The 26,031-nt window shown below is 38.5% G+C and overlaps 1 protein-coding gene across 4 annotated transcripts; it reads right to left on the bottom strand.

The window, feature by feature from the left end:
• Positions 1 to 2,096: 2,096 nt before the first annotated feature.
• LOC113078526 (casein kinase I) lies at positions 2,097 to 25,492 on the bottom strand. 4 transcript variants are annotated; one of them, XM_026250826.1, is made up of 11 exons: positions 24,833 to 25,491; positions 24,485 to 24,591; positions 20,192 to 20,318; positions 20,007 to 20,105; positions 17,704 to 17,787; positions 12,226 to 12,365; positions 10,697 to 10,775; positions 8,844 to 8,918; positions 8,259 to 8,365; positions 7,948 to 8,060; positions 2,097 to 3,841 (listed from the first exon to the last, which is right to left on the bottom strand). In XM_026250826.1, the coding sequence occupies exons 1-11, from the start codon at positions 24,953 to 24,955 to the stop codon at positions 3,834 to 3,836; spliced, it is 1,062 nt and encodes a 353-aa protein (XP_026106611.1). In that variant the 5' UTR covers positions 24,956 to 25,491; the 3' UTR covers positions 2,097 to 3,833. The 4 variants fall into 4 exon arrangements, with proteins under 4 accessions (XP_026106611.1, XP_026106609.1, XP_026106612.1 ...); XM_026250824.1 differs by having other exon boundaries at positions 7,912 to 8,060; XM_026250827.1 differs by lacking the exon at positions 17,704 to 17,787 and having other exon boundaries at positions 7,912 to 8,060; positions 24,833 to 25,488.
• Positions 25,493 to 26,031: the final 539 nt, after the last annotated feature.

The raw sequence follows: 26,031 nt of genomic DNA on the forward strand, positions 1-26,031 counted from the left end.
GTGGATTGCGAAATGTCAGTTTAAGATAGGGAGTGTCAGAAATGTGCGAGACTGTGAATGTCAGTGCCATGTCTGTCTGAACGTGTCAAGGCGCCTACATTTCGTTACAGTTTCACTAGACACACTAATTAAACCATTTTGACACCCTGTTCTTTATTTCTTTACCATTTTGTCTGCCAAAATAGCACTTTCTTCCTTTTTTGTGTGAATTAAATAACTGTATACCCTAAAGTGAAATAATGGCATTACAATGTTTGCTCTAATATTCTGAATTCTCCCTTTTCCCACAGCTCGAGTCTTTCCAGTAATTACATGTATTGTGAGGACAGGGGGTACCTGCAACACAATCCCCTCAGTCGGATAGCTCTGTGTTACAACACATTGATATTATTTCAGATGGATTGGCTTTCATTTACCCCTCGTAGTAAGCATACAGTTACTGAACCCAGACCACCAGCTGACGCTCAAACAACAGGATGAAATGTGATCTTTTCCTGAAGATGTCTGTGTGTCACATAGGCTCATCGAAACCGGTGCAGTATCTCATTGATGCCACAAGGGGGCCACAAGGTTGACTAGGGAGGAACTATGTGTCACGTCGTTGCCCGAGGCGTTTACGGGATAAGCATAGGGCTATATATAATTATATATATGTTCTGAGCTGTCGCAGTTGGTTGTATGAACCAAATGTATAAACATATGGTGTAAAATATTAACAGTTTTGCATTACCGTGTCCCTCATGTAAATATTAACAATGTGACGTTTACGGTAATTGAAGACAAATCAACAAAAATCCAGAATAAACAAAAAATAATCTTGTCTTGACTTAATGTGTGTCATTCGCGGTCACTAAAAAGCAGGAGTGTTTATTTTAAGGGTGTGTTCTGATCAACAGGGTGCAGATGCCCTACAGGAGCCGTGTGTCATGCTGTATATGGACTGACCACTCCCAGCTCATCCAGTAGTTCTCAAGAGATTAATCTGATGTTTGGATGAGATTGAGTCTGATGTAAATTCACCGCATGACACGCAGACATTTTCAAATCTTCAGAAGCTTACATATACATATAATTTTATTACTTATATCTGAAAAAGTTTGAATGAGGTGAAAGTAAAAATTCAGTTGTTACCCTAAATACAGAACATAAATTATTAAATTCAGTGATTTTTAAATTGGTATATTTAAGTTGATTTCATGATGCGTTCACAGTGGGATATTGAGGAACACATGAGAGCATAGATTACATCAATACAGCCTGCGGTCACGTGACTCTTGACTCGTGCTGTCAGGGTTCCACCTCCATAAAGGGAAGAGAAGCCTTCAGACGAGCCTTCAGTGGGCAACAAGTCATTCATACCTTATGAACGAAGGCCGTCTTTGAATTAAGGCTATACAAATAGTTTAAATTAGGTATTAAGAATTTGCAGAATAAAAATTCTTACGCGATCATGTAAGGCAGTTAGGTTTAAATTTTGGGTTTGGACCTAAAAGGACTTTGACTAACATACTGGTGGTTGTGTTGAACAGGTTTGTTCTATCCCTCCCCGTGAGGCAGCAGCTGTTTTGTGCATGTGTTGATCTGAACTCCATTCCCTGCCCCCCTTTCCACTCATGTTCATTTCCCTCAAGTGTCCTATTTAAGTCTTTAGACCTATTCTCAGCACATTTTAAACCACTTTGTCATTTAACTAAATAACAGGCAAGTTATGATTATGCTTTGATTTGAAACACCTACAGATGACTCAATAAGAAAAATAAAAATAGAATTAAAATTCTTTATAATGCGTAATACATGAAAGGACTAATAATCCAGTGCTGAATATTTAAAAAGTGGTTTAAGAAAACTGAAGGAGCCATTTCGATGGTTTGTCAAAAAGAACAATCAATTTCCACACCTGCCATTTGAAGCCATTTTAATATTTACAGATATAAACCCTGGAAACTTAAAACACCACAAGCACCTAGAACTACCCACCAGCCCGCACAAGAACTGCTTTCCTGGATGACAGCAATATCTTGAGATCATTTCCATAAAGATGTCCCTTTGAACACTTGAGACAAAAACATTCAAAGCTTTACATTTTTGTGAAAAAAAAAAAAAAAAAAAATGATCTCGCCTTCTCATTTTAAAGCATTTCTTTTGATTTTTCAGTTTCAAAAAAAAAAAAAAAAAGTTTGATGCCTGGCCTGTTGTACTTCAACAATAAATGTGCAGACGAGACAGATACTTGAACAAATGGAAAGGGACGGGGGAAATCTTATCAGTAATTTAAGTTATTTGCATTCTTGTAAAATTACAGAGACTGGGACAGCATTTCTGAGAAGACATTTTTAATTTATTCTGACATGCTAAAAGGGAATAAATTACACTTTTATAGAATGTCCAGCTGCAAAGTACTTTAAGCCGGTTCTGAGGGACAGTTTGGAGGCAAGGAAAACAACAAAAAGAAAAGAAAGCCAAGTTACCGGTGTGCATTTGTCCAGGCTAAAGGCTGAGGAAAACAAGGAAAATCAGATTTCTCTTGCCTCACAAGAACCAAAACTATATAGAAAAGAAACCCTCCAACATTTTCTTTCCAATAAAAAAAAGGAAAATGAGCAAAAAGACCGCTACCAAACAGCAGCGAAAAATTGTTGCAGAGAGAAAGTCCCAGAGATATTTTACACAAGGATCTGCTTCACCACAGGAAGCAGCGCAAAAAACAAAAAACACTTTCCCCAAACCGATTGATTCAATACAGGGAAAGACTATAAAAATGAAAAAAAGATATATACGCATAAAAAAAATGGTAATGAGAATGGAGTGAGCACATTTTTCTCTCAAAAACAGAACATTAAGCCTATCATAGCAATTAATCGTACGAATGGTTACTTGCTCAATCAACATGAACATTTTTCCAAGAGAAAAAACCCAGATCAGATGCATACAATTTTCATCTAAGCAATTAACATACAGGTTTAGTTCAGAGTGATACCTAATTTGTAATGAATATGCTTCTGTGGAGTTTCTTTTATTTTTTAGACTTCAGAATACCAAGTACAATATAGTTAATGCAGCGTACTAAAGAGAAACCTAGTAGTCACTAGAATGTTTTTGTTTTTTTTAATCTTCACATTAGAAGCTCTCTAGCACATTCCAGCAGGCAGAATCGTAATTACCTTTTTAGAAAAGAAAAACAAAGCCCAATGTTTGCCTTTTTAATTATTTGGATACATTTGAAACAAAACAAAAAAACATTTAATCTCAGTTGCTTCATTTTGCATTAGGAAAGGAAGAAAAAAAAAAAGATATTGAAGGACAAAAATCTGTCTCGGATGTCTCCATTCTGACAGAAGAGTGTCTGGGTTCGTGCCACGCTTGGTGATGAGAGGACGATGAGAAGGGAAAGGGGAACCAAAACTGCTCTGAAGGGCAACCGAGAATTCATGAAGGACCCCAAACAGCTTTCCTGAAGGAGAAAACTCGGGAAAATATTGGCATGTGCACAATTATATCCCCATTTTCTACGGTTTTCCATTTCAAAGGAGGAGGGGTGCGAAAAGTCTTTAGGGACAGGACAATAGAAAAGGCTACAGCTTCCAACTCCAAACCAAGCCTGCTCTCTGTGTGGATATAGTATATACATACCAATATATAGATATATGCAGAGCATCTTATCTATATATACCAATTACATATATAGTATATGGAACAAAAGTTCTTTAACAGGAAAAAGGTTGCCCACAGTGCCTGGCAGGTTCTGGTGAATTTGATCCTAGATGCCGGGGTGTGATTGGAAGGCAAATCCTGCTACGACCACTCTGCTCTGCTTCAATACATTGTCTTAATGCTTAGAAACCTGCAAGACAGGGAGACAGATAGATAGAGAGGAGAGGGTTAAGAGTTAGTGACACAGCTGAATGGGGTTGAGCTACTGTAATCAATGCGGCCAACCCCGTCAAAGCATTATTCAGTCCTGGAAGAGAGAAAGTGCAAAGTCATCAAGTCCCTCCCTGCGGTAAAGTCGAGACTTGCTGCAGAGAATCTCAGAAAAACATTCATGTCATCAAACTCATGGGGGCAGAGGGATAAATTCTTCATTACAACAGTCCAGGCTTACCATTTAGCTCACGACTGCATAAGCACTGAACGGGTTTTCATGACAGCTAAGACTTGCCCTAGCCATAACTGATGAATGTACTCATTCACTTCTATAGCTGAATGACACCCTAACCAAGTCGACTGTTGCATTAACAACCCCACGGTTAAATAAACCAAGGTCAGAGAAAAGCAGCTGTCCAAGAAGCCTTCATGTCAAAATAAATGTAAAGAACAAATAAAAGCATGACATGATTCACTTAAACAGTTTTTAACTGATAGTGTCATCTACTAACTATTTAAAGGGATAGCTCATCCAAAAATTCAATTAATATGCTTTCAAACCTCTGACTAGTTTTGAAGAATATTGTGAAACACTGGAAGCCAGTTAAATTTATTATTATTATTTTATAATATACATACAGAAAGTACTAGGTAGATAAATGGATATTTTAAGAAATATATCAGTGAAAAAGGACACATCTGTTGTAGCTCTCACAGTACTTGGATGACATGCATCAATTGGTCTAATCAGCGCTGCTTCAAGCTGTACACATCTAAGAAGTCTTCAGAGGAAGCATCAAGGCAGCACGTTACAGTGTTGCCAAGTCTGCGGTTTGAGTAACCCCTCCATAAAACATGTATTTTGCCCCCTGGATTACTGGTGGACCCCCCTCAAAACACGATTGGACTAGTTTTGAGTAGCAATTGGGTGGGTTTTCCTTGCTGGCAACCCAAGCACGGAAATGTTTGAAAGCATATAGAATATGAACAAACATTAAAACGGCACATTGAAATTACTCAAGCAGCAACAATGTTAAGGTGCATTTTACTACTGAAGACTTCCACCTTAAAATAATACATAGGCCTATAATAAGGTAATATATATTCTTATTTACAGTCTTTCTAAAGCAGTGGTTCTCAAAGTGTGGGGCGCATGAGTACTGCAGGGGGCACGCGGGCAATCAGGAGAAAAAAAAATCAAATAAAACCGTACACAGCTAAACGTAAGTGGCTTCACTCACTGTGTCTTTACCGGGCACAACAGTTATCTCATCGTGCCGCAACAGCTGTACTTTACACTGGATGCAACAAAGCGACCATTGCAAATCATTGTAACTGTGTTAGTATGTCATAAATAGAACAAGGCATTGGTTTGGTCGTGTCGCTCCACACCACATCCAGTGTAGACAGCGTCATTGGTTCTACTGTATTTTGCTGCTCACGTCTGCTATATACATGGTGTTTAATGTCATTGGTGAGGAGAGAAGCCTGTGTGTCCTATGCCTTAGTGGACAGCATGAAACCCACAATAAATAAATAAAAATTACATAACTTCTCTCTATGCTATTTTTCAATGTTTCAAGTAATCCAGATGTTTGTAGGGTTTTTTTTAATAAAGCATTCATAATGTTTAGTGAAATTATTTGGCATGACCAAAAAAGTTTGACTAAACCACTGGTCTAAAGTTAACAGATGATGTTTAAAAAGTGCAGTCCACATGTTTACATTGAATTTGAATGACCTGAAGTAGTGTGGTAAAGCAACAGATTTGTTTTAATATTTCTACTTTAGCTTGTGTGATATTAATGTTTACACCAGGCTTATTGGTCAATGCTTTATGTTGTCATAGAACATGCTTACAAATGTTGGAAGTTTAACAAATCAGTCTATATACTACTGTGATTGTAGCCGTTTCATAAAAATGTCATCCATATCAATTCATGCATTACCTAGTTTCATCGTAACATAGGGCTGGCCTACAGAAAAGGTCATTATTATTTAATCTAATATTGTGTTGGTCATACTATACAATGTTTTAGCTTGTCTTTGTTGAATAATACAGAGCAAAGAGCTTAAATATTTTTTGCATATGTATAATAAAAAAATAAATTCGCAATTAGTTTTTCCAAAATAATTTAGCCCTAGTCACTGCTTGTGTCATAATGAAAAGATGATTCAAACTGGTTGCCAAGTAACCAGAGCTGACACTACTTCCAGAGTTACATTCATTTACCACAGCCTTGACATTTCTATGGAGACTAATGGAACGTTTAAAAAGTAAAAAAAACAAAAAAACAAAAAGGCAAGAAAACAAAATTAAATGCTTGACAAGTCTGCATTCACTGATCATGAGGACGTGTGCTGACGAAGCACTTTCAGGACAAATCTCACAATAATACAGCAGTGAAATCTCCAAACCTAACAAAGTTGCGCTGGCAACGAAGAAACCAACAATCCCAAGCAAATAAAGTTCTTTTAAGCTCAAACAATCCTGAGCGTCACCACTTAAATTCTTGGCTGTGGCTATTTAGCCCAAGGATTCTTAAAGGGATAGTACTGTATTTTTGAGCCAGTAAGATACGTAAATCTTTGAACGGGTGGAGTTCTCGCAATCCAAATGATTCAATCATATATCTGGTGCGTCCTGGCTTTTGAAGGGGGGTGGGGGTGCAATCAAAATAAAACAGTGTGCACAAAGGATTAGGCCAATACCACCTCATCAGCAAATGCTATTCTTAGTCCAGCCACTTTTAACATCAGTTGTTCTCTGCCTTAATTCAGGATAAACCCTGAGTGTAAAACAGCCTTCCTGCTTTTCACAAAGCATTTGTGAACAAAGAACACGACTTGAACTTTGGGATTGAAAAAAGAAAGAAAAAAAAGACTCTACAAGCCAAGTCTAACAGAGAGGAAAAAGATTACAAAGCTCAGCTGGGAAAAGCTGCCTGTGTGGGTTGACGGCACAGTCCCTATATTAAACCCACTGTCCTCTGTGGCCATTTAGGCCTAAAGGGAGAGAGAAAAAAAAAATACTGTTCAGTTGATTAAATAGATGTTTACAGCATGACACTGCTTTAAATATCACAACTGTCAGAAATTTCAGGACTACTGTAAGCGCCAAAGGCAACCACTAGCTAGAATGATATAGATGTTTAAAGCCACTGAGATGTATACCATTAATAAGAAACAAACAAAAAATGAAAACTCCAACTTTAACTGGGCACTGAAGCAAACGGCAGTGGAAGATTTACATCAGCTTTTCCACTTAACTGTGCCCTTCCAAGTGTCAAGCCTGCACTGCATCAGATGCACAACAGATTTAGACTACATTAAAGCCTACACCATCTGACCAGGACTACTTATCGTTAATGTAATGTAAAACAGACTCGATATGTTCGTTCCAACTCTACTCCAAGTCCATATACCTAGAATGGGCTATGCCTTTTGCTGGAAAGCAGATCCACAACTAGAATCACAAAAAACACATTACTGTTGAGTCAATGAACATAGAACAATGTTACAGTTCCCTCAACACCAAACACATAGAAAAGTACAGTAAGAGTCAATGAAGAGATGTGGAAATGGCATGATCTTGGTTAGTCTTTTGTTAGAAATCACTCCCACGTATAAATGTTTGTACTGAAGAGACCATTATAATCAAGACTAACAAGTGTTAGATCCAGGAACAATGATTGGGAGAAAACTGTCAAACAGAGCATCCCATTTAGAAAGGGGTTAATTAAAGGGATGGGTATCTGACATCCACAGAAATGATTATGAAGCCAACCCTTCGTCCCAGAGAAGAATAGACATCTTTTGGTAAAGTTAGTAGTCAAATTTCCCAAGGACGTCTTTGCTTTTGCAAGACATACCAATTGAATTTTTTTTTTTTTTTTTTGGGTGCATCCTTGAACTAACACCGTTTCTTTGCATTTCATGAATGTTTTTGCGAGCAAATATTCCAAATCCACTATTGTTTTTACAAATGTAAGCAATTGGTGTCTCTGTTTTTGCACTGAAAACGTCGCTTGGCTGTTTGCTACTAACCTTTCATGTTACTCTTGGGTTTGTCAGTTTGCTTGCCTGTGGGGGTTTGTGCCGGTTGCCCCTGTCCCCCTGAGGAGGCCGCTTGCTGTGCTGCTTTCTGCTTCAGCATGGTCCAGTCAAATGTGTAGTCATACTGGTGGTTCAGAGTCCTGAAAGTGATTAAGTGAGAGTGAGTATACCCATACAAATCAATTTATATCACAAGTAATAAACAAGGTGTTCACAACTGACAAGATATGCCTTTTTTTCCCTTCAGCCTCTACTAGTAAAACAAGTTGTGACTAGGGTGTGCCTATGCGATTCTGGGCCAGTTGGGAGTGTTGAGGTAACAAGAAACTGTCAGGCACCTGAAAAGAATGCGGAAAAGCTGACGCAGATACATGTAGTCAGGTGCCTCTTCAAACCGCAACCCACGGCAGTAGTTCAGGTACATGGCAAACTCTGCTGGGAAACCCTGGAGAAAGAGACAAATGCATGTAACGAAAGAAACAAATTACCAAGCTCCATAAATTTAATGTCAACCTGACCAATTTTTTTTTAAATATATCATATAATGAATAGCACTGAGGAAAAAGGCTGTCTGAAAATTCAGTCTAGTAGGCTAGAAGCCAGGTAGATGATATGCATATGATTAGAATTTCTTATAAGCAACTAGATGTTTGTACGTAGTTTATAAGCTGACAAACAAAATATAAACCTTTATACTCATTAAAAACACACAAAAGAATCTAAGTGGCTAAGCATCATACTGATAAAGTATTTTTAGCAGTACTGAATGCTCTGGAGATAACTAATGTGAATACTCATGGAGCCTAAGAACTGCACCATCACAACCTTTAAACGGAGCAGAGGTTTAGTAGCATGTATGCACATACGATGTATGAATGCAGACTTTTGAAAAGCCTTGCTGTGACGTGTAGAATTTCACATACCTTACACAACACCTCGACAGGGGTTGACATCTTTTTCTCACTAATCTTCTCATACTTCTGTTTCTTTGTGGCAGCCTGTGGGCAAAAATGAAAATGTTACACACTATGATCTGGTACTGGTTGTCCATCAGTCTGCAATCTCACAGTGCTAGCGGCCATAAATAACCCAGCTGAAAGCAGATTTAAATCACTTTTTTTAGGCACCACCTGTTATCCTGTTTTATACTGCCTACAGGGCTCCAGACAAAAATCAATTAAGGAGCCTCTGGCTCCTATAAGAAACTAAATTAGACGGCAAATGATTTTTCTTAAGTACCACATAATAAATGGGTTTAATTTATCCATTTAATTGTAATCAGTCAAACTGTCATGTGTTTATATCTCATCTTTTCTCATGTTAATTAGCATTTTAATCCATCTTGTAGATGGTCCTGATAAACTATGGTTCACTTAAAGTGGAAACTAAACGTCTTTTCCAACTTCAGAACAATATACAGCAAAAATAACTGTTTATTACACAGAATCTGTACCAATATCACGGGCCATAATTATGTCTGCATCACTTGGTCATTGAGTATAGTTTGGGCTCCTCCTCAATACATCCTATATATGTTGTTACATGTCTTGCACACATCCAGACTGTTTATCTTCATTAATAACATGCATTTATATAGGTGGTGTTAAATCTTATCTTTAGCTACTTGTATTCTTTCTTTATATTTTGGCAAAAGGTTTTTTATTTTTTATTTTTCCTAGGTGAATAAAGAGCTCTTGGACACCGTTAAATGTATTGTCCCCATGGCACAGTTTCCAAGCTTTACTAGTTTTCCAGAGCTTGAAACACGGATTACGTGAGATATTTCAGTAAGTTGTACTGTAGGCTCTTATTATATGCCTTTTGGTGTCCTTTCGTGTTTATTTCGTACTGTAGTAGTAAACAGAAAGATATGATGGGTTCACTTGCTGCTTGAATTGAGGCGCTAAAGCGATCGCTCATGCCACATTAAAGAGCAACAAAACGGAATTTGGCAGAATTTAAAAGTTGATACTTTGCCTATTACAAGGTAAGTGCGCTAAAAATAATAAGAAGTTCACGCATTAACAGAACACCGCATATGGACTAAAGATCTTGATGAGAAGCCATATCAGTATGGATTATAAACGAGAATTGTTAACGACATTGCTAACGTCCACACAGCTGACAGATTTACCTGTTGTAGTTTGTTCAAGTTGTACACGAAATACACACTGCTTTTCTGCACTTTTACTTCACACGTCGCAGTCATTTTCGATCTCTCTCACAACTGGAGCTTTAGCAGGTGTGCTGGTGTTCGGCAGAGATGAGGACGGTTTTTCCACTAAAACTTTGATGCGCATCGTCTCAGTTTATTACGTCAACATAAATGATGTGATCGCAAAACAGTCAAGAAAAAAGGCATTAAATGCAAATCTTTAAATCATTACATGTCAATTTGTAGTCGCCAGCAAAAATATCACTCGCAAATTAATATTTTCGATCGCAAATTTTAGGCACAGTCTGGAGCCCTGCTGCCAAGCAATTTTGGGTTCATTCTTTTAAGGTTTTTCCCTCCACAGTAATAAAAAGTTTGGTAATATTCATTAAGGAGGACGTTAAGGAGAATTCTCCTGCTCTAATTACATAAAGGCAGCATTTCTAAACATAATATAACCTACATTCAAACCACACAAAGTTGAAGTTACTGGCATGCTTAAAAAATCTATATATCAATGTTTCAAGAGCAAGTATGTTCAACGAAGCTGTCTCAGACATGCAGTGCGATCCCATCTAAAACCCAGCTATTATAAACACCTACATTATCTGTACTGCTTACCTTCAGTCCCTGCCATGGCAGACTGGTTCTGTTGAAGTACATCAGCACATATCCTAGCGACTCCATGTCATCTCGACGACTGTTAAGATGAAATAAAATGATTAAGAATCAAGACGGAAGGCTTTCAAACAAGTTTGAGGGCAACTTGTAAACCTTTAAAACGCAAAAATAGTGAATAGGAAATGAGCAGGGTTGATTAAGTAAACGATTCCTGTATTTACTAGCTCACCACTGACATGCCACTCCTTAGTAAAGAGCAAGCAAACACAGGCCATCAATCACTTAATATTGCAAAATGTCACGATCAGGAATTTAAGGTGCTGCTTGTCATTCCAAAAGACTTCAGAGAGCTAAGGGGTCAGTAATTTTTATTTTTAAGAAATTAAAACTTGCAAGTGTGCATTAAATTAAGTGAAAATACATTTTACAGAAAAATTCCAGTTTAATTTCAACAGCAAAAATGGTGTTCTTCTGAACGGTCAAAATATATATTTTAAAACCATTACAAATTAGAGGTGGGAATCTTTAGGCACTTCATGATCCACTCCAATTCTGGAATTCATGATCTGATTCCAAAACTATTCTTGATCTTTATTTTTTCCCAATTAATGTTCTGTGCAAATAGAACTTTACATTTGAACCAAAATAGCAGTTTCAATGCTTTGTGTTTATACCTGTAATCTCTATGTCAGTACTGCCATCTTAAAAATAGGGGTGTGAATCTTCACTGGTTTCACGATTCAATTACGATATTACTACGATATATTAACTCAATATCACACTGAGTCACATTTCTCAATTTTCAATAGAACTGCACATGGCTACACTTTCATTTTATAATGAAATTTAATTAGTGCAAACTTTATTATATCAGCAGACTACTTTTTATTAACTATACTTATCCATTTCAAATAAACGTTCCAAATGTTTACAGACAATTGTCTAGTTATGGGGTTTTCTTTTTTCCTCAGCATTATTGGTGACCTCATAGACAGCGGCAGCTTTAACAGTCGGCATTTACATTAATGCACAAATCCATTTCAATATCGGATGTTCTGTCCTGCTCTGAAAACATAACTGGCTGTATTTACAAGAATTTAATATAAAAGTATTTGGAGATGCCAGTGCATTTAACCGCAGCTGTGACTGAGCTTCAGGACAACCAAAAACAAAGTGCACGTGAAAGTCTGTCAGTGTGCGAGTTTCATGCATCTAAAAGTACTGCATTCCAAATAACAAATTGTATATCTAGAGTAAAACGTGGCGACTGGAAGCACACACTGTCAAGCAAATGCGCACGTCTCACTATACAAATTCTACGCAATGAAACCGACCTCTCTACCACGCACACGTGCCATTTGTCAATTCAAATCAATTTAAACTTGAAGAATCGTGATGTAAAGGAGATCCATATTTTTTCCCTCACACCTCTATTTCAAATACTGCGATTAGAATAATTTGTCTGTAATTTGTAACATGGATTTGAGCACAATGGGCAAATTTTTAATAAATAGAGCAGGAGTGCTCACCTCTGCTCGATACCCAAGTGTGCGTTGATGCTGGCATAGCGAGCTGTGCCTGTGAGATTTTTGTCTTCTCTGTAGGGTATGTGCTGTCGTGTCCTGTTGTCTCTGTATTTCTTGGCCAGACCAAAGTCGATGAGGAACAACTATACAAATAAATTGAAAAGAGAAGCACAAACAGACATTTCAATTTTAGAACGGACTTTAAACAAGAAACACACACACTTGAGTCCCAAAATTCATTTTTCATTTTCTTCCAACTTCCTCTTGTGAGTTGTCTGACCCATTACCTGGACCTAAGAACAAAAAACTATACATTCAGTGGCTGTAATCAATGAAGCGATGGGGTCAGAGTCTACACAGAAAAAATAAGCTTACTGGGAAAGGGAACACCATATATATTCAAGCAGAGATGTAAGAGTCAGCTTTAAGAGCCTGCCAATGACTGAAATATCATTCTCATTAGTAGAACGCCACTCAGAACCTCGGTCCCACACACACACCTACAGGACTCAGCCCAGCGAAAGTGCGTCACCCAACCAGTTTTTCACTGAGGCAGCAGCCATATTGTAAAGTATCCACTCAGCCGTGCCACTGTTTTCTTGGCTCAACCAGGGATTTGAAACATATTTCCTCTTGTCAAGACAATTAGTTACGTCAACCATGCAAATTCCACTTCCATTAAGAGGTCAAATCAGTAGAAAATACTAAAACCAAATCTTATTAGACATTTACAAACATTTTATGATTTACCTCTTGCTCAATAACTTTAAAGTGTAAAAACAAAACCCTGAAGTGCTCCTTCCAGTACTGGAAAACAGCTGAGACAAATGTATCAAGAACCCACAATTTGAGATAAAGAGGCGTCTTAAAATGATGAAGATTAAGCATTCAATAAGTGGCTTTCTGGCCAAACTTATTTAAACATTTTCAACTTATGTAAGAGCCCTTTCTCCTCTGAAATAGCCGGAGGTACAGGTACTTGTCCACCACTATAAAAACCCACACAAACATTTAATATTTTGCCATTTTAACTTCCTGTCAGTGCTCTGAAGAGGACTACAAATAGCAGTTTAAAAAAAAACTGCTTAAAAGATCAACCCGTTCAATACCAAGCCACAATTTCCATGTGGCTTGTTGTGCAATTAGTTGCAGGCTAGCAACAATCTGCCAGTATGTTCCAACATTAGGTGGCTGGTTCGGGAAAACAAGCCTTGGTGATACAAAGTGGTGTTGACGAATTGAAAGATGTGTGCTGCAAAAAGAACAAGCACCCAATACAGTGTAACTAGGCCTGTACAGAGATCCCTTAAGCCATGTTTCCACCACAGGAACTTTACAGAGGAACTAGGGACTTTGGACTGGTACTTTGTGTTTCCACCACAAGAGCCAGGAATTAAATAAAGAAAAAACGCCCCTCAGAAAGCCCCTGCTGGCGAGGTAGAACTTTCGGGGGCGGGACTTAGGTGCCAAATATGCTGATTGCGGGTAAATCCAAAACATGTGGGTAAATCTAACAGGTAACTTTGGTCTCTATATGTTAAAATGAAAATAGAGAGAGGCAATTCATGTATTTTGTTTCATTTGTAATGGCTGTATATATATATACACATTTCCCTGAACTAAGTACATCTCTGCAGCTGTTAGGTTTAAATGAAAACTAAAGGAGGCAGTGGTATTTGATAGCCCATTTTTCCGGAAGTGTGCCCGCGTGCACAAACTACATTGTAATCGATCGCTAACACGTCTTTTGTGTGGAAGAGTATTTCGAAATCTGTGCGCTGAACACGGACAGTCGTTCAACACTGGAAGTGCAGCGCTACATGTCTGAGGCAAAGATAGCAGGAAGCGATCAGCCGTTGTTGTACTGGCGCGCAAATAAGAGCACCTTTCCTGCACGCACTAAAGCTGTGCTAGCGTATACTGTACAGTCCGCGCCCTGAGCACGAGTAGACCGTGAAGAGATGTTCACATCAACTCTTACGTGTTGGATGAGAAACGAAACGAACTAAACTGTGACAAAACTGAAATGTTATATATATATAGTAAAACTTGCATACACGTTTAAAAAAAGGCAGAAGTAAACGTCAGGATGATTATTTTTATTTTACCTTAAAAAAACCATTGACTTAATTTGATTTAAAAATCACCTGCTGTAGCACACTGAAAAAAGTGTTTCATTCATCCAATTAAAACATTTTAGGTCACATCTATATTTTTTAACTTGAGACAATAGTTATTTATTTTCCATTGGCTCAAGTTCAAAAATATAGATGTGAATCATTACCCCTATTTTTTTTTTTTATTGGATAAATGAAACACTTTGCATCTTTGTTTTATCCGCACCAACAATAATTTGATTTTAACATTTTGGAATAATTTATATAGCATAGCCTACATTATAATTCTCACTGGTAAAGCTTTTTTAATTTAAAACCAAATTTAAAAACAAACAAATACTGAATGCTGATTAAGAAACCTATTATTGAATGTGTGCTGATTGTGTTGTTTGGATTGTAGAACTATGCAGTTATTGCCTTTAATTTCACATGGTTTACAGTTGATCTTTTCATCTAAGGCCAGTTTTATGTAGTTTCAAACCAATTCAAAAACAAAAGCTAAATGTTGATGTCTATACCATCTGTGTTTGTATTGAATGTAGGCTACTTAATGTGCAGTTATTTAATGTACTACTTAATGTACGGTTATTGTTTCAATAGCCAAAAGCCAGTTTGGCCTATTAAATACCAAACATCTTGTTTATGCATACTTTCCTTCTTTCTTGTTTTTTACTAAAAAAAAAATAAAAAAAAATCTGAAATCGGTATCGGCCATGAAAAATCATGATCAGTAGTCAAGGTGAGCTGACTGATGTCATCAAGTACTCTCCTGTTTGCAGAATTACCAGATTTGCATCGTCCCGGACATCACACTCCCGGGTCGAATGCGCAAAGTCTGAACTAACGAGGATGCAAGTGTGTACCTTGTATTGAGAAATGCGCGCAGACCTACTTCACCAGACTATCTGCCTAATCTTCCCAGTACTTTAGACCGCGGTGGAAACGCAGAAAGCAACAGGTCTGGGGGGAAAATAGTTCCTGGTGGAAAAAAAGTTCCTGGTACAATTGTTCCGGGTAATTTCGGTGAAAATGTGGCATTAAATCTGGATTTGAAGTTAAAAGGGTCACATGATGCAATTTCGAGTTTTCCTTTTTCTTTGGAGTGCTACAAGCTGTATATAAGGCCATAGATAAGATCCCTAAAGTTTCAAAGACTAAAGTCTCAAACCCAAAGAGATATTCTTTATAAAAGTTCTCATCTATGGCCTCCTACAACACCTCGTTTAATAACGCCTCCATGAAAAGATTTGCATAACATTGCCCAAATGTTCATGCAAAGAAAGGAACTTTGCTCTAGGCTAGTTAAGCCCCTTTCACAATGCCATTCCGACAAATACAGGGGTAAAGTGTTACGACAATTGTTCCTGGGTCGCTAGATTTTGCACTTTCACACTGCCAGTGATGACCCGGGATATGTGCGTGCTTTCACACACAACCCGTAAAGATCCCGTAATGACACATGACATCAGGGCGTGACGTGTAATGTACGAGTCGAAAACATTAGGCACGTTATACTTTCACTGAAGCAAGCGAACGATCTTGGCGTCAGCACGGAAAGTGAGGAACTAACTGATCTCTGCTTCCTTACAGTTTGCACATATTGTTTATATAACGTTGATCTTCCTTCAAAACAGCCGGTAAAAGAGTTGCGCGATAATGCGCTTCATCACTTCGACACGGAATTAGATCTGTCTTTTGTTCACACAGCGCTCGTCCCGGGTTTAATCTGGCAATGTTACTAGGTCCCCGACCCGGGTTCAATGCGGGAATCAATCCCGGGACGTGGTTGCTTTCACACAGAAGGCGACCCGGCAATATTCCGGCAATATGACGGGTCCGACGTGCAGTGTGAAAGGGGCTCTAGGTCCATGCAAAAACTTGTGAAGGATGCTATTATTGTGGCGTCAACCATTTAGTGGCGTTTAGGCTATGCGTCATGCTTGTCATGTGACACAAAGCAGCCGCAATAGATCTGTATGACACATGAATCGCTTTTATTTCGTTGTTCTTGTTTTTTTTCCCCGAAATATTCACAAACATGCTCATTGTATTATGAATGATATTCCGATTCTAAAATATAAGTAAATCTATTTGGTAGCTTTAACACTTATATCAACCGTGTTAGTTGATCTATACAGGCTGATGGGTGCCCCCATGTTAGTTCACGCTAAATAGTAGCTATTCTAGTATTTGGTACCTGGGCAAATTACAAATGGAAGTGATCATCCTTATCCCCTTGGAGTGGGGACTTCGGAGTGAGCAGGGCACGTGCTTGCCATTAGGTAGTCGTTAGGAATGCACCTGGCAAAAGGAGCGACACATTTCCACATCTTCAGCTGGGATGTTCACGTGACAAAAGCAATATACATTTTATATTTTAAATTTTTATATATATATTAGTTTTTATATATTATATAGTATTTTAGTTTTACTTTTTAAAATATAAAATGTATGTTTATTTGCAACATTTATGACAGTAAAACAGCGACATCTGCTGACGGACACATGCGTACCAAACCAAAAGACCTGTACCTAAACGGTCCGGTATGAATGTGTGTACCATTTGCACCCCTAATTACTGATATAGAAGCAATCGTTATAATACTTTTTAATATACATTTTAATTCCTTTGTTTAATAGTTCTTTGATTATTAGACATATTTCTGTCCATATAAGACAGAACTGTTAATGACAACAGCGAACAAGGCGAATATGAGCACTATGTGCTCAGGCACTGCCATTCTCATCGCCGCCAAAAAAATAAAAATTCTCCTCAAACGCATCGGCCAAACAGAGAAACTTATTGCGCTTTTCAAATATTGGTTGACCACTAATTATAATCTGTAATTTTGTCCTCACTAGATGGAACAAATGCCTCATTTGTAATCGGTTTTATTGGTTTTGTGTCGTTGCGCCGGGACACGGCATGACAGTATGGTAGGCGCGTAATATATTTCCATCACACGCTTGAGGTATTTGCCCAATCAAAATGCACTGGATAGCTGGCCAATGACACAAACCTCGCTTCTCAGAACGATGAGCATTTAAAAAAAAAAAACGCGTTTTAGAAAGGTGGGGCATAGAGGAGCAGTATGTGTGTGGAAAATAGTGGGGTTTTCTTTACCTTAAACCACAAACACATTGCATTACAGCAAATACACAAAATAATGTTATTTTAATCAACGTCATAAGACCCCTTTAAATCTTTAGTTCTGTTTAGCATGTGTGTCTGGTTTAATGCCAACAAACCCTAATGGTTATTGTTGAAAATCAAAACGAAAAAAAAATTCCAAAAGGCAAAAAATAAAATCATCAAATCAAAAGAACTTTGGGCGATTATTAGGAGGTGGTTGTGGTTTCAGACCTGGTTTAATCCTGAGAAAGATGGGTCCTGAGAAGAACTAACAGCCAAGCTTCTTTTCCTCTTCCCCACTGGAGATTCTAAACACTGAACAGACAATAGAGGGTGCAGTGCATCAAACAGTATTGCTGACAACCGCACACGGCCAGCGCAGACAGGCAACACCAAGGCTCAGAAAAGAACGCGAGGAGCAGAGGGAGGGAAGAGAAAGCCTAAGGCAACCCTTCATCCACCAGCAAGCGTCCTAGCTCAAACTCAGAGGAGGCTCTGCTAATGGCAGACATCTTCCCATAAGCCCAGGATCAGATACTAGCCGATAGCTGTTGTTTTTTCAAACCATATATAATGCAGGGCCCACTTGCCTCATCTGTTCTCGAGCCATAGAGGCAAACTGTACATGGCACCTCTGGCCGCCCAACCCAGTGATCTTACTCTCATCTGTACTAATTTTTCCCAAGCCTGATTCTCTTTTTTGACTTTGCCAAGACTTTATCCATAAACATTCAGCTGCATTTAACACTAGCTGTGCCATACAGCATTTAACAGCTAAGCCCACCTTAGCATGAGGTGAACTAGACAAATGGCACAACTAGGGTTAATCAAGAGCAAACTCTAAAGGTCATTCACTACAATGGGCACTAGTTTTAAAATTAGTTATGAGAAGCTTTGAGAACAAATGCAACCAACCAAAACTCAGCCCCACCCCTTTAAAACCCCTGTGAAGGATAAATATTGCATTGTCTTTGACGGATCACTGGACCACCTACAGTAAGGAAGAGGCTAGAATACTTTGGCATGTAGAGAGGCCAAATCAGGTAGGGATGAAGCTCTGAAGAACAAAAAAAAAAAGCATGCAGTTCAGGAGGTGAATGACTTAACCTGCATTTTATTGCAAAAGCAGATTTAGTTTAGTTACAAAAGACAAGATGGGACATCTTCGGTGGAAGTGACATTTGAAACTTTAATATAGCAGCCCAGGGTAAAGCAACAAAACAAGCTATTAGTTAACAATGGTGCCAAGCTGAGTACAGTTATCCAGTGATAGAAGAGTGGGGGATTGTGCAAAAAGAATGTCAGACTAAGTACGCTTCAAAACAAAGGAATATCTGGGCCTGAACTTTAAAGTTAATCTAAGAAAATAATACTACAAAAACAATTAACAATGGCTTCTCAAATTTCCATTTTTAGACTGACTCAGGTGGAACTGATGTCACCTGTTGCCCTCCACCATTCATGGTAAAGACATCCACATGCTTTATTTCTTTCTCCAAATTAAGATTGTTAATCTTGAAAAATGTTTTACTGGGGGCTGGATTAAGAGTGGCAATGATCATATAAGAGATGTTAGCAGAGAGCAGTGAATAATGCGAGAGAATAGGCCTTTTAATTACTCACTGAAAGAGAATGGGTTTGCAATGCAATAGCTAAATCAGATCATCTCGACGGCTGAGTTCACTGCACTTCTCAACTACGATTTTTTTCCAGGGTGGATGTTGATAGCTACACATCCAAAAGCAGAGCGTGTGCATCCATAGTTTTAGTGAAAAAGGTGACAATTTCATGTGTTTTTATCAAAATAAAAGCTTGAGGCTGGCATTCACACAGACACACAATGATAAACATTTATTCCAAACAGCACTGCCAAAAATGGTAATACAGGCTTCACTGAAGTACCAAAAAGTACCAGAATTTGTAGTGGAAACTGATCTGAACTGTCCGACGACCATCAGAGCTTGCACTTGTAGGTCATTGTTTTATTAAATTTGCCAAATGTTGCCTGTCTGCAAGGGCTCAAAATTACGAGTTATCTGAAACAAAATACAAATCAGGCAACTTCTGTACATTTGAATAGAGAAAAATAAGGGTGCAAAGCACTTCAATGGCTCTTAGGCGAAGGGATAAATAAAATAAATACACTCAACCACAAGTCACATATCATGCACAAGTTCCATTTTAGTAATGAAAGACATACAATCCATGTCCACAGCCCAACAGTCAAGTGATTCTCAAACCATTGAGAAGTTAAGCTGTAAACACTGTGTCTAAGGACTCAATGCGGTTTTAATTATCTGCTCCTATGATTTCCCACCAAACATTCTTTGTAGAACCCAACCATCCCGAATCAGCAGAGCAACATCAAACAGAACTATCACAGGCTCTCAAGCCAATGTTTGTCCATGAGAAAGTCTCAATGTAACAGGAAACTTTAGTGATCTGCAGTCTTATTCGCAGTCAATCCTCCTTGTCACTTTTAAATCTTTAAGATGACTCTCTCTCACATAAATAGGGAAATGGTGAAAGTTTACCTTATTACAGTGACGGCCAATACCCATTAAAAAGTTGTCTGGCTTGATATCTCTGTGGATGAAATTTTTTGTGTGCACATACTCGATTCTGCTGATCATCTGTAAAAGCAAAACAACCAGGTTAAGATGGTGCCACAGCTCCATTCAATAACTGTTAATAAAAGCCAGAGTTAACCATTCATTACCTGATCTGCAAGCATTAGGACAGTTTTCATTGTGAATCTGCGGGAACAGAAGTTAAAGAGATCCTCCAGACTTGGCCCCAGCAGGTCCATCACTAGGACATTGTAGTCCTTTTCTTGGCCATACCACCTACAAAAAACAAAAACAAAACAGCATCACATATCGTGAAAATCAACAGATGACAAGACTGCATGACAATTATTACAAAAGCATGAAAAATATGAAAGCTACGCCTTTCAAAGAGCAGATCCTCAGTGATTCACAATACTGCTCAAGTGTACTAGATGAGATTTAGTGCAAGCAAATAACAATTAAATTAAAAACAGGTCAACCAATACCAATAGCGCTCAACCTTGACAGCAAACATACTACAGTCCTTTCCCTACTAATGCAGCATCTAGTCATGATATGAAAACATACATTATGATATACTGTATACACACTATTCTGCTGTCGAAGTTTCAAATCCGCATCTGAAACATCCTGCTCCCTGGTTCTGTGCAGCTCGCACCGTCACATTTAAAAACAAGCAGCATTTGGCGTCAGTGATTCTGCCTCTAGAGGCTGCTCTCATACTGTATAAAGACAGCAGAAGCTTCAGCCGCTCAAGCACCGACCGGACACAACCCAGAAAAAATAATGACTTGCCGGACGATTAATCAGCTAAATTTATCAATCTGTCAACGTCTAATTAAAGCACCATTAAAAATGAAGAGAGCTGACTAAATTATATTGAGCCAATAAAGCATGAATCTTATCAGTTAAGGAAGTGTTGGAGCTACATGGCACACCCCATGGACAATGGCATCCAATTTATCCATCTTATACCCCTTTCACACTGCATGTCGGACCCGCAATATTCCCGTAACATTGCCTGGTCGCCTTCTGTGTGAAAGCAACCACGTCCCGGAATTGATTACCGAATTGTACCCGGGTCGGGAACCTAGTAACATTGCGGTAATCGATCCGGAACGAGCGCTGTGTGAACAAAAGCCAGATCTAATTCCATATCGAAGTGATGACGCGCGTTATCGCGCGACTCTTTTACCGGCTGTTTTGAAGGAAGATCAACATTCGCGACGAAAACATGTGCAAACTGTAAGGAAGCAGAGAACAGTTAGTTCCTCACTTTCCGCGCTGACGCCGAGATCGTTTGCTTGCTTCAATGAAAGTATAACGTGCCAAGCGTTGTCGACTCGTACATTACACATCACGCGCTGATGTCACGTGTCGTTACGGGATCTTCAAGGGTTGTGTGTGAAAGCACGCACATATACCGGGTCATCACTAGCAGTGTGAAAGTGCCAAATCTAGCGACCAGGGAACAATTACAGGAACACTTTACCCCTGTATTTGCCGGAATGGCAGTGTGAAAGGGGCTCAAGTGACACGACTGCATGTAGAGTCTGCAGTAACAACTATAACAGGTTCTTTTTTTTTTGCCCCTTCAGGCTATTGAGGCAGTGCTAAATTGTAAATGGTATTCAAAAAAATTAACTAGGTGGCTCTTACAAATACTTCAACTTAGACAACAAGGACTCAGATACACAACTTAGCAGGTGGAGGTTCAAAAGAGTTAGTTTTAAAATGAGCACACTGCTACAGCAGTCGCCAACCTACCATCATGCTAGAGAGTCTCCTAAACAAAGAGCTATTGACAACACAAGGTGCAGCAGTAGAGTAGGGTTTGTTCGGTCATCTGTGCCAGCAAACAAACATCTACAATTTCACAATGACAATAGAAAATGTACTTTGAACCAAAGACTTGCCTCCTAATCTTTGTGATGGTTATATCACAAAAAGCAATGACATCCATGTTAACTGCCGGTATAAAAACGGTGAAAACTTTTGGTTTTGGGCTGCAGGGTGGTATGAATAGTGCTCTCTTGATTACGGAAATTACAAGCCTCTTTGTGGGACACTCATCCTCTTTTCAAAGCAAAACTAAGGGGAACTCTGAACAGTTTGCCTGAACATTTTAACTTTAATAAACTGCCTTCTATTTAATCACATAGAGGTAGGCCTATTGGTGTAAATGTATATATATTTAGAGGGAGTAGACGCTTTCCTGTGATTGAGCTTACAAAAAAGTCTTTGAAGAATCCACAAAGCTCTTTTCTTTGATTAGCAAAAGCAGTGAGTGGTTTTGGGGAGAGAGGGGAGTGATCTTGTATGGCAGGTTTTCCAAGATCTGGTAAACCAGCAACTGAAACCAGTACTTTTATGCATATTTTCTACAGGAAACTTTAACTGATTCATTAAACCAGTTCAAGCCAAAGTGGCACAGAAAAATAATAATAATTATATATAGTTCATATATATATATATATATATATATATATATATATATATATATATATATATATATATATATAGAAACTTTTTCCTGCGTTCAATCCACATATTTTAGGAGTAGATTTAATCTAGAAGAGAGTATAATATGGTATACTTTTTAGTTATAATTAATGGCTGCACCTGGACCTGTCCTTAAAGTGTTTGGTAAATCCATCCGTCCATGACAGGGGTTACCCAACTCTTAACCGCAGAGGGTTAAATAACTAGCTAAGGTCTAACGATTCAGACATCTGATCAGCCAAGCTGCTGTCAGCATGAGATGCCATAGAAATGCACACCAAGTGCTATCTGTAATAGCAGTTCATTGATGGCAGAGGCAGGGTATTCACATGTATACAAATTACCTTCTGACAGCTGGATTAGTTTACTAAATGATATATTACGATCTACAATGAAATTAGAAACGAATGCGCAACAAAATCATGGTTGATGAAGCATTTATTTTGCCTTTATGTAAAAAAGCAGATAAGAGCAAATTATTTGGTTTGAAATGTTGCAAGAAATGAGGTGCAGTTACATTTACCGCTGTCCGGTGATATTTCACAGACAAATTCAAGTAATTTCAAAAGAAATACAAGCGATCAGGAATCTCACACGAGGACGAAACATTTCCCTGCTCAGGTTGGTCATGTGACTCATTATTGTGAAATAAATTAAGTATGAATATGTAATACATATTATCAGAAACAAACTTTAATAGAAGTATTCACTAAATCAAAATAGCGTTATTGATCATGTTATTTGTCACATTTAGTAGCCAGACCCTTTTGTGCCAGCAAGTAATGTAAGGCTTTTTCACCGTATGCAACCACATGTATATTTTAGACCTGTGGGAAACATTATACTTGTCATATAATGTAAAAAAAAAAAAAAAAAAGAATACAAAATGCATGATTGCCACAGTAATACAGGTTGAGAAGAGATGTGAGGGTCATGAGAGTTAAAAAAAAAACGGCAAGCTGACAGACTTATCTGTCAGGTCTTTCCAGCTAATTAAAAATGAACTTATGACATTGCTTTTGGTTTCAATTCTACAGTTTAGATCTGCAATAAAAATAACATGTGAAAGTTCAGTGTTGGCAGCCTCTTTACAGCAAACTATCATGAAACTTATCCAAATGATATCCCAGAAAGAGGGTTAAAATGGTTGTTACATACTGCACACTATCAATAGCATTTATAGCATATTATATTTAATACATGCACACACAAACACACAACACTACACGAGGATATAGCAAAGACAAACCTACACACAAATACTTTAACACATAGAGCACTTCTGCAGAATGTAAATAACGTCAAAAGTTTTACATTCAATGAGAACATGTAAAACATACGTGACAACCTCTACCTTTTCCGTGTCAAACGAAGACAGGGACTACGTTTTAGTCAAATGTGCATCTAGAAACGGTTATTGGAAGCTACCGTATCAATGGTTAACTCGTTTATAGTTATGTACTATAAAAACGACTCTTTAAAGATGTTTTGACAATAATAGCAGGCCTCCAATGGATCAGTCACCTTGGGATGAGAGCAGCAGCCCAGCTAACGTTAGGCCCTGAAACTTGTTTTCCCTCATCCGCCATTTTCTGATCGAGAGGAGGACATGTTGAACAAACACAACAAAAGAGCAGCGGCCATTTCCCACTCGCTCCTTACTCGGTACTCAGCAGCGCATAAACGCACACTTCGTGATCAAATCTCATTCATTACACTATCTTATACCACATAAGAGAGATTGCGTAACGTTTTTAAAGACATTTATAAACGCCGATCTTTCAGTCGACTCATCGAAAAGCTAACGCTAATTAACGGGCTAACGTTAGTAGCCTGTCGACACGAGTGTTAAACTATATATATACCAGATCATACTAGTCCTGTTACCCCCAAATCAAATTCCATTATAATGTCACTTATAATCAGACGTCTGGACTCACCTTATGTGTGGGATTCCGACTCCTCCCTGGAGAATTTTATACAACTTGCTTTCATACAGAAGTTGAGGATGTCTGGCTTTCTGTGATTCCAATTTCACAGCTACCTCCTGAAATATAAAAAATTAAGATCATTACTTATCTGCTACATATAGATGGTTTACAAAGCATTGGATGTTGGTTTAATATGTGATGGTACATTATTCTTTATAACTTGATCTGGGGAAACTATCTATTTCTATGAAAATCTGCAATAACATCGTGGATGTATAAACTGGACATATGTATAAGCCCTCAATATTTTTATCCCAGTTATTCAGCACATTCATCAAACACCCATTTCATCTTTACCTCTCCATTTGTGATGTTGATTGCCAAATAAATGTCACCAAAGGATCCCGATCCGATTTTCCGAACGAGCTTGTATTTCCCACCGACTATGAACTCGGCTTTAGAGCCACTGCTGCTGGCCATGTCCTAAAATCCGAGAAGTACTCTGAAACTGTGTGAACGGGGAGGTTTTCAGGCTGCCCTTTCTCTTCTTCAGTCCAACAGAAACAATGCTATCTAGCCTAAAATCGGGTTATCCTCACTAGCGGTGTCCTTAACAACTCACAACGACGAAATTAAGGTGATAACGGACATTGGTTTCAATCATAGATTAGCAGTCTCGACATTTAAGGTAAAAAAAAACAAAAACAATTCCCCTGAGGTTGTGGCTGTTTTTTTCTCTCTTCAGCAATTCCCCGAATAGCTGACTAGCAGCTTAGCCCGAAAGGACACGGAGGAGTCGGTGTCCTAGACGCTCTCTTGGCTTTTAGAGGCGACTTTTCTTCTTAAAAACGCGCTTCCCAGCTTATTCGAACGTTCATCAAGGCAACCGGCGTTTTAATGTTGAAGAAATTGCGTGAGTCGCTGCTTTCTTTTCAAAGCGCAACCCACTCAATTCGCCATCTTGTCCGTGTCGAGATGAACAGATTCTGCTGATCTGAAGAGAGGAGCGAGACCGCGCTAAAGCGCGCCGCCGGGGGCAGGGGAGGGGTTCACGCGTGATGTCAGTGGGGATGCGGGAACGCGCGACGAGAAACGCGAGGGTGCGCAGGGGAATTTGATGATGTTTATTGTGAAATCAGTGTCCTAGTTATGTTATTTTAACTCAAAGTTTAATTTTTATACTCAAGGGCTATGACACCGAAATTATTGAAACAGTAATCTGCGTATCACATTTATTAGATATTTTCTCACAGCATTTCCTTTATATTTGTATCACTCCACAGACTTGATATGTTCTCGCGATGATTGTGCACGGTAACGCGCGTCCTGAGCTCCATGGTTCACTGATGCCACCTAGTGAGACATAAAAGTTCAGCAGAAAAGTAAACTTAATCATCATGTGCTCCCCAGGATGATGTTTTTCTTCCAGAACACACATGATTTTAAAACAGAATTACATTTTATCTGTATGGAACAAAATATTGCATTAAAATTCTGCCATGTCTTCAAAAAAAGACAACATCAGGGTGAGTAAATGATTTTGGAGGAACTATCCC

Source organism: Carassius auratus, unplaced genomic scaffold, assembly GCF_003368295.1.
Source record: "Carassius auratus strain Wakin unplaced genomic scaffold, ASM336829v1 scaf_tig00025928, whole genome shotgun sequence".
Taxonomy (NCBI): domain Eukaryota; kingdom Metazoa; phylum Chordata; class Actinopteri; order Cypriniformes; family Cyprinidae; genus Carassius; species Carassius auratus.

Coding starts and splice junctions, on each gene's coding strand:
- LOC113078526 (XM_026250824.1), bottom strand. CDS start 24,955: ATGGCCAGCAGCAGTGGCTCTAAAGCCGAGTTCATAGTCGGTGGGAAA. Junction 8,919..10,696: donor TGCCATGGCAGGGACTGAAG/GTAAGCAGTACA, acceptor TTTTGCCCACAG/GCTGCCACAAAGAAACAGAA. Junction 8,061..8,258: donor CTTTTCCGCATTCTTTTCAG/GTGCCTGACAGT, acceptor AATCACTTTCAG/GACTCTGAACCACCAGTATG.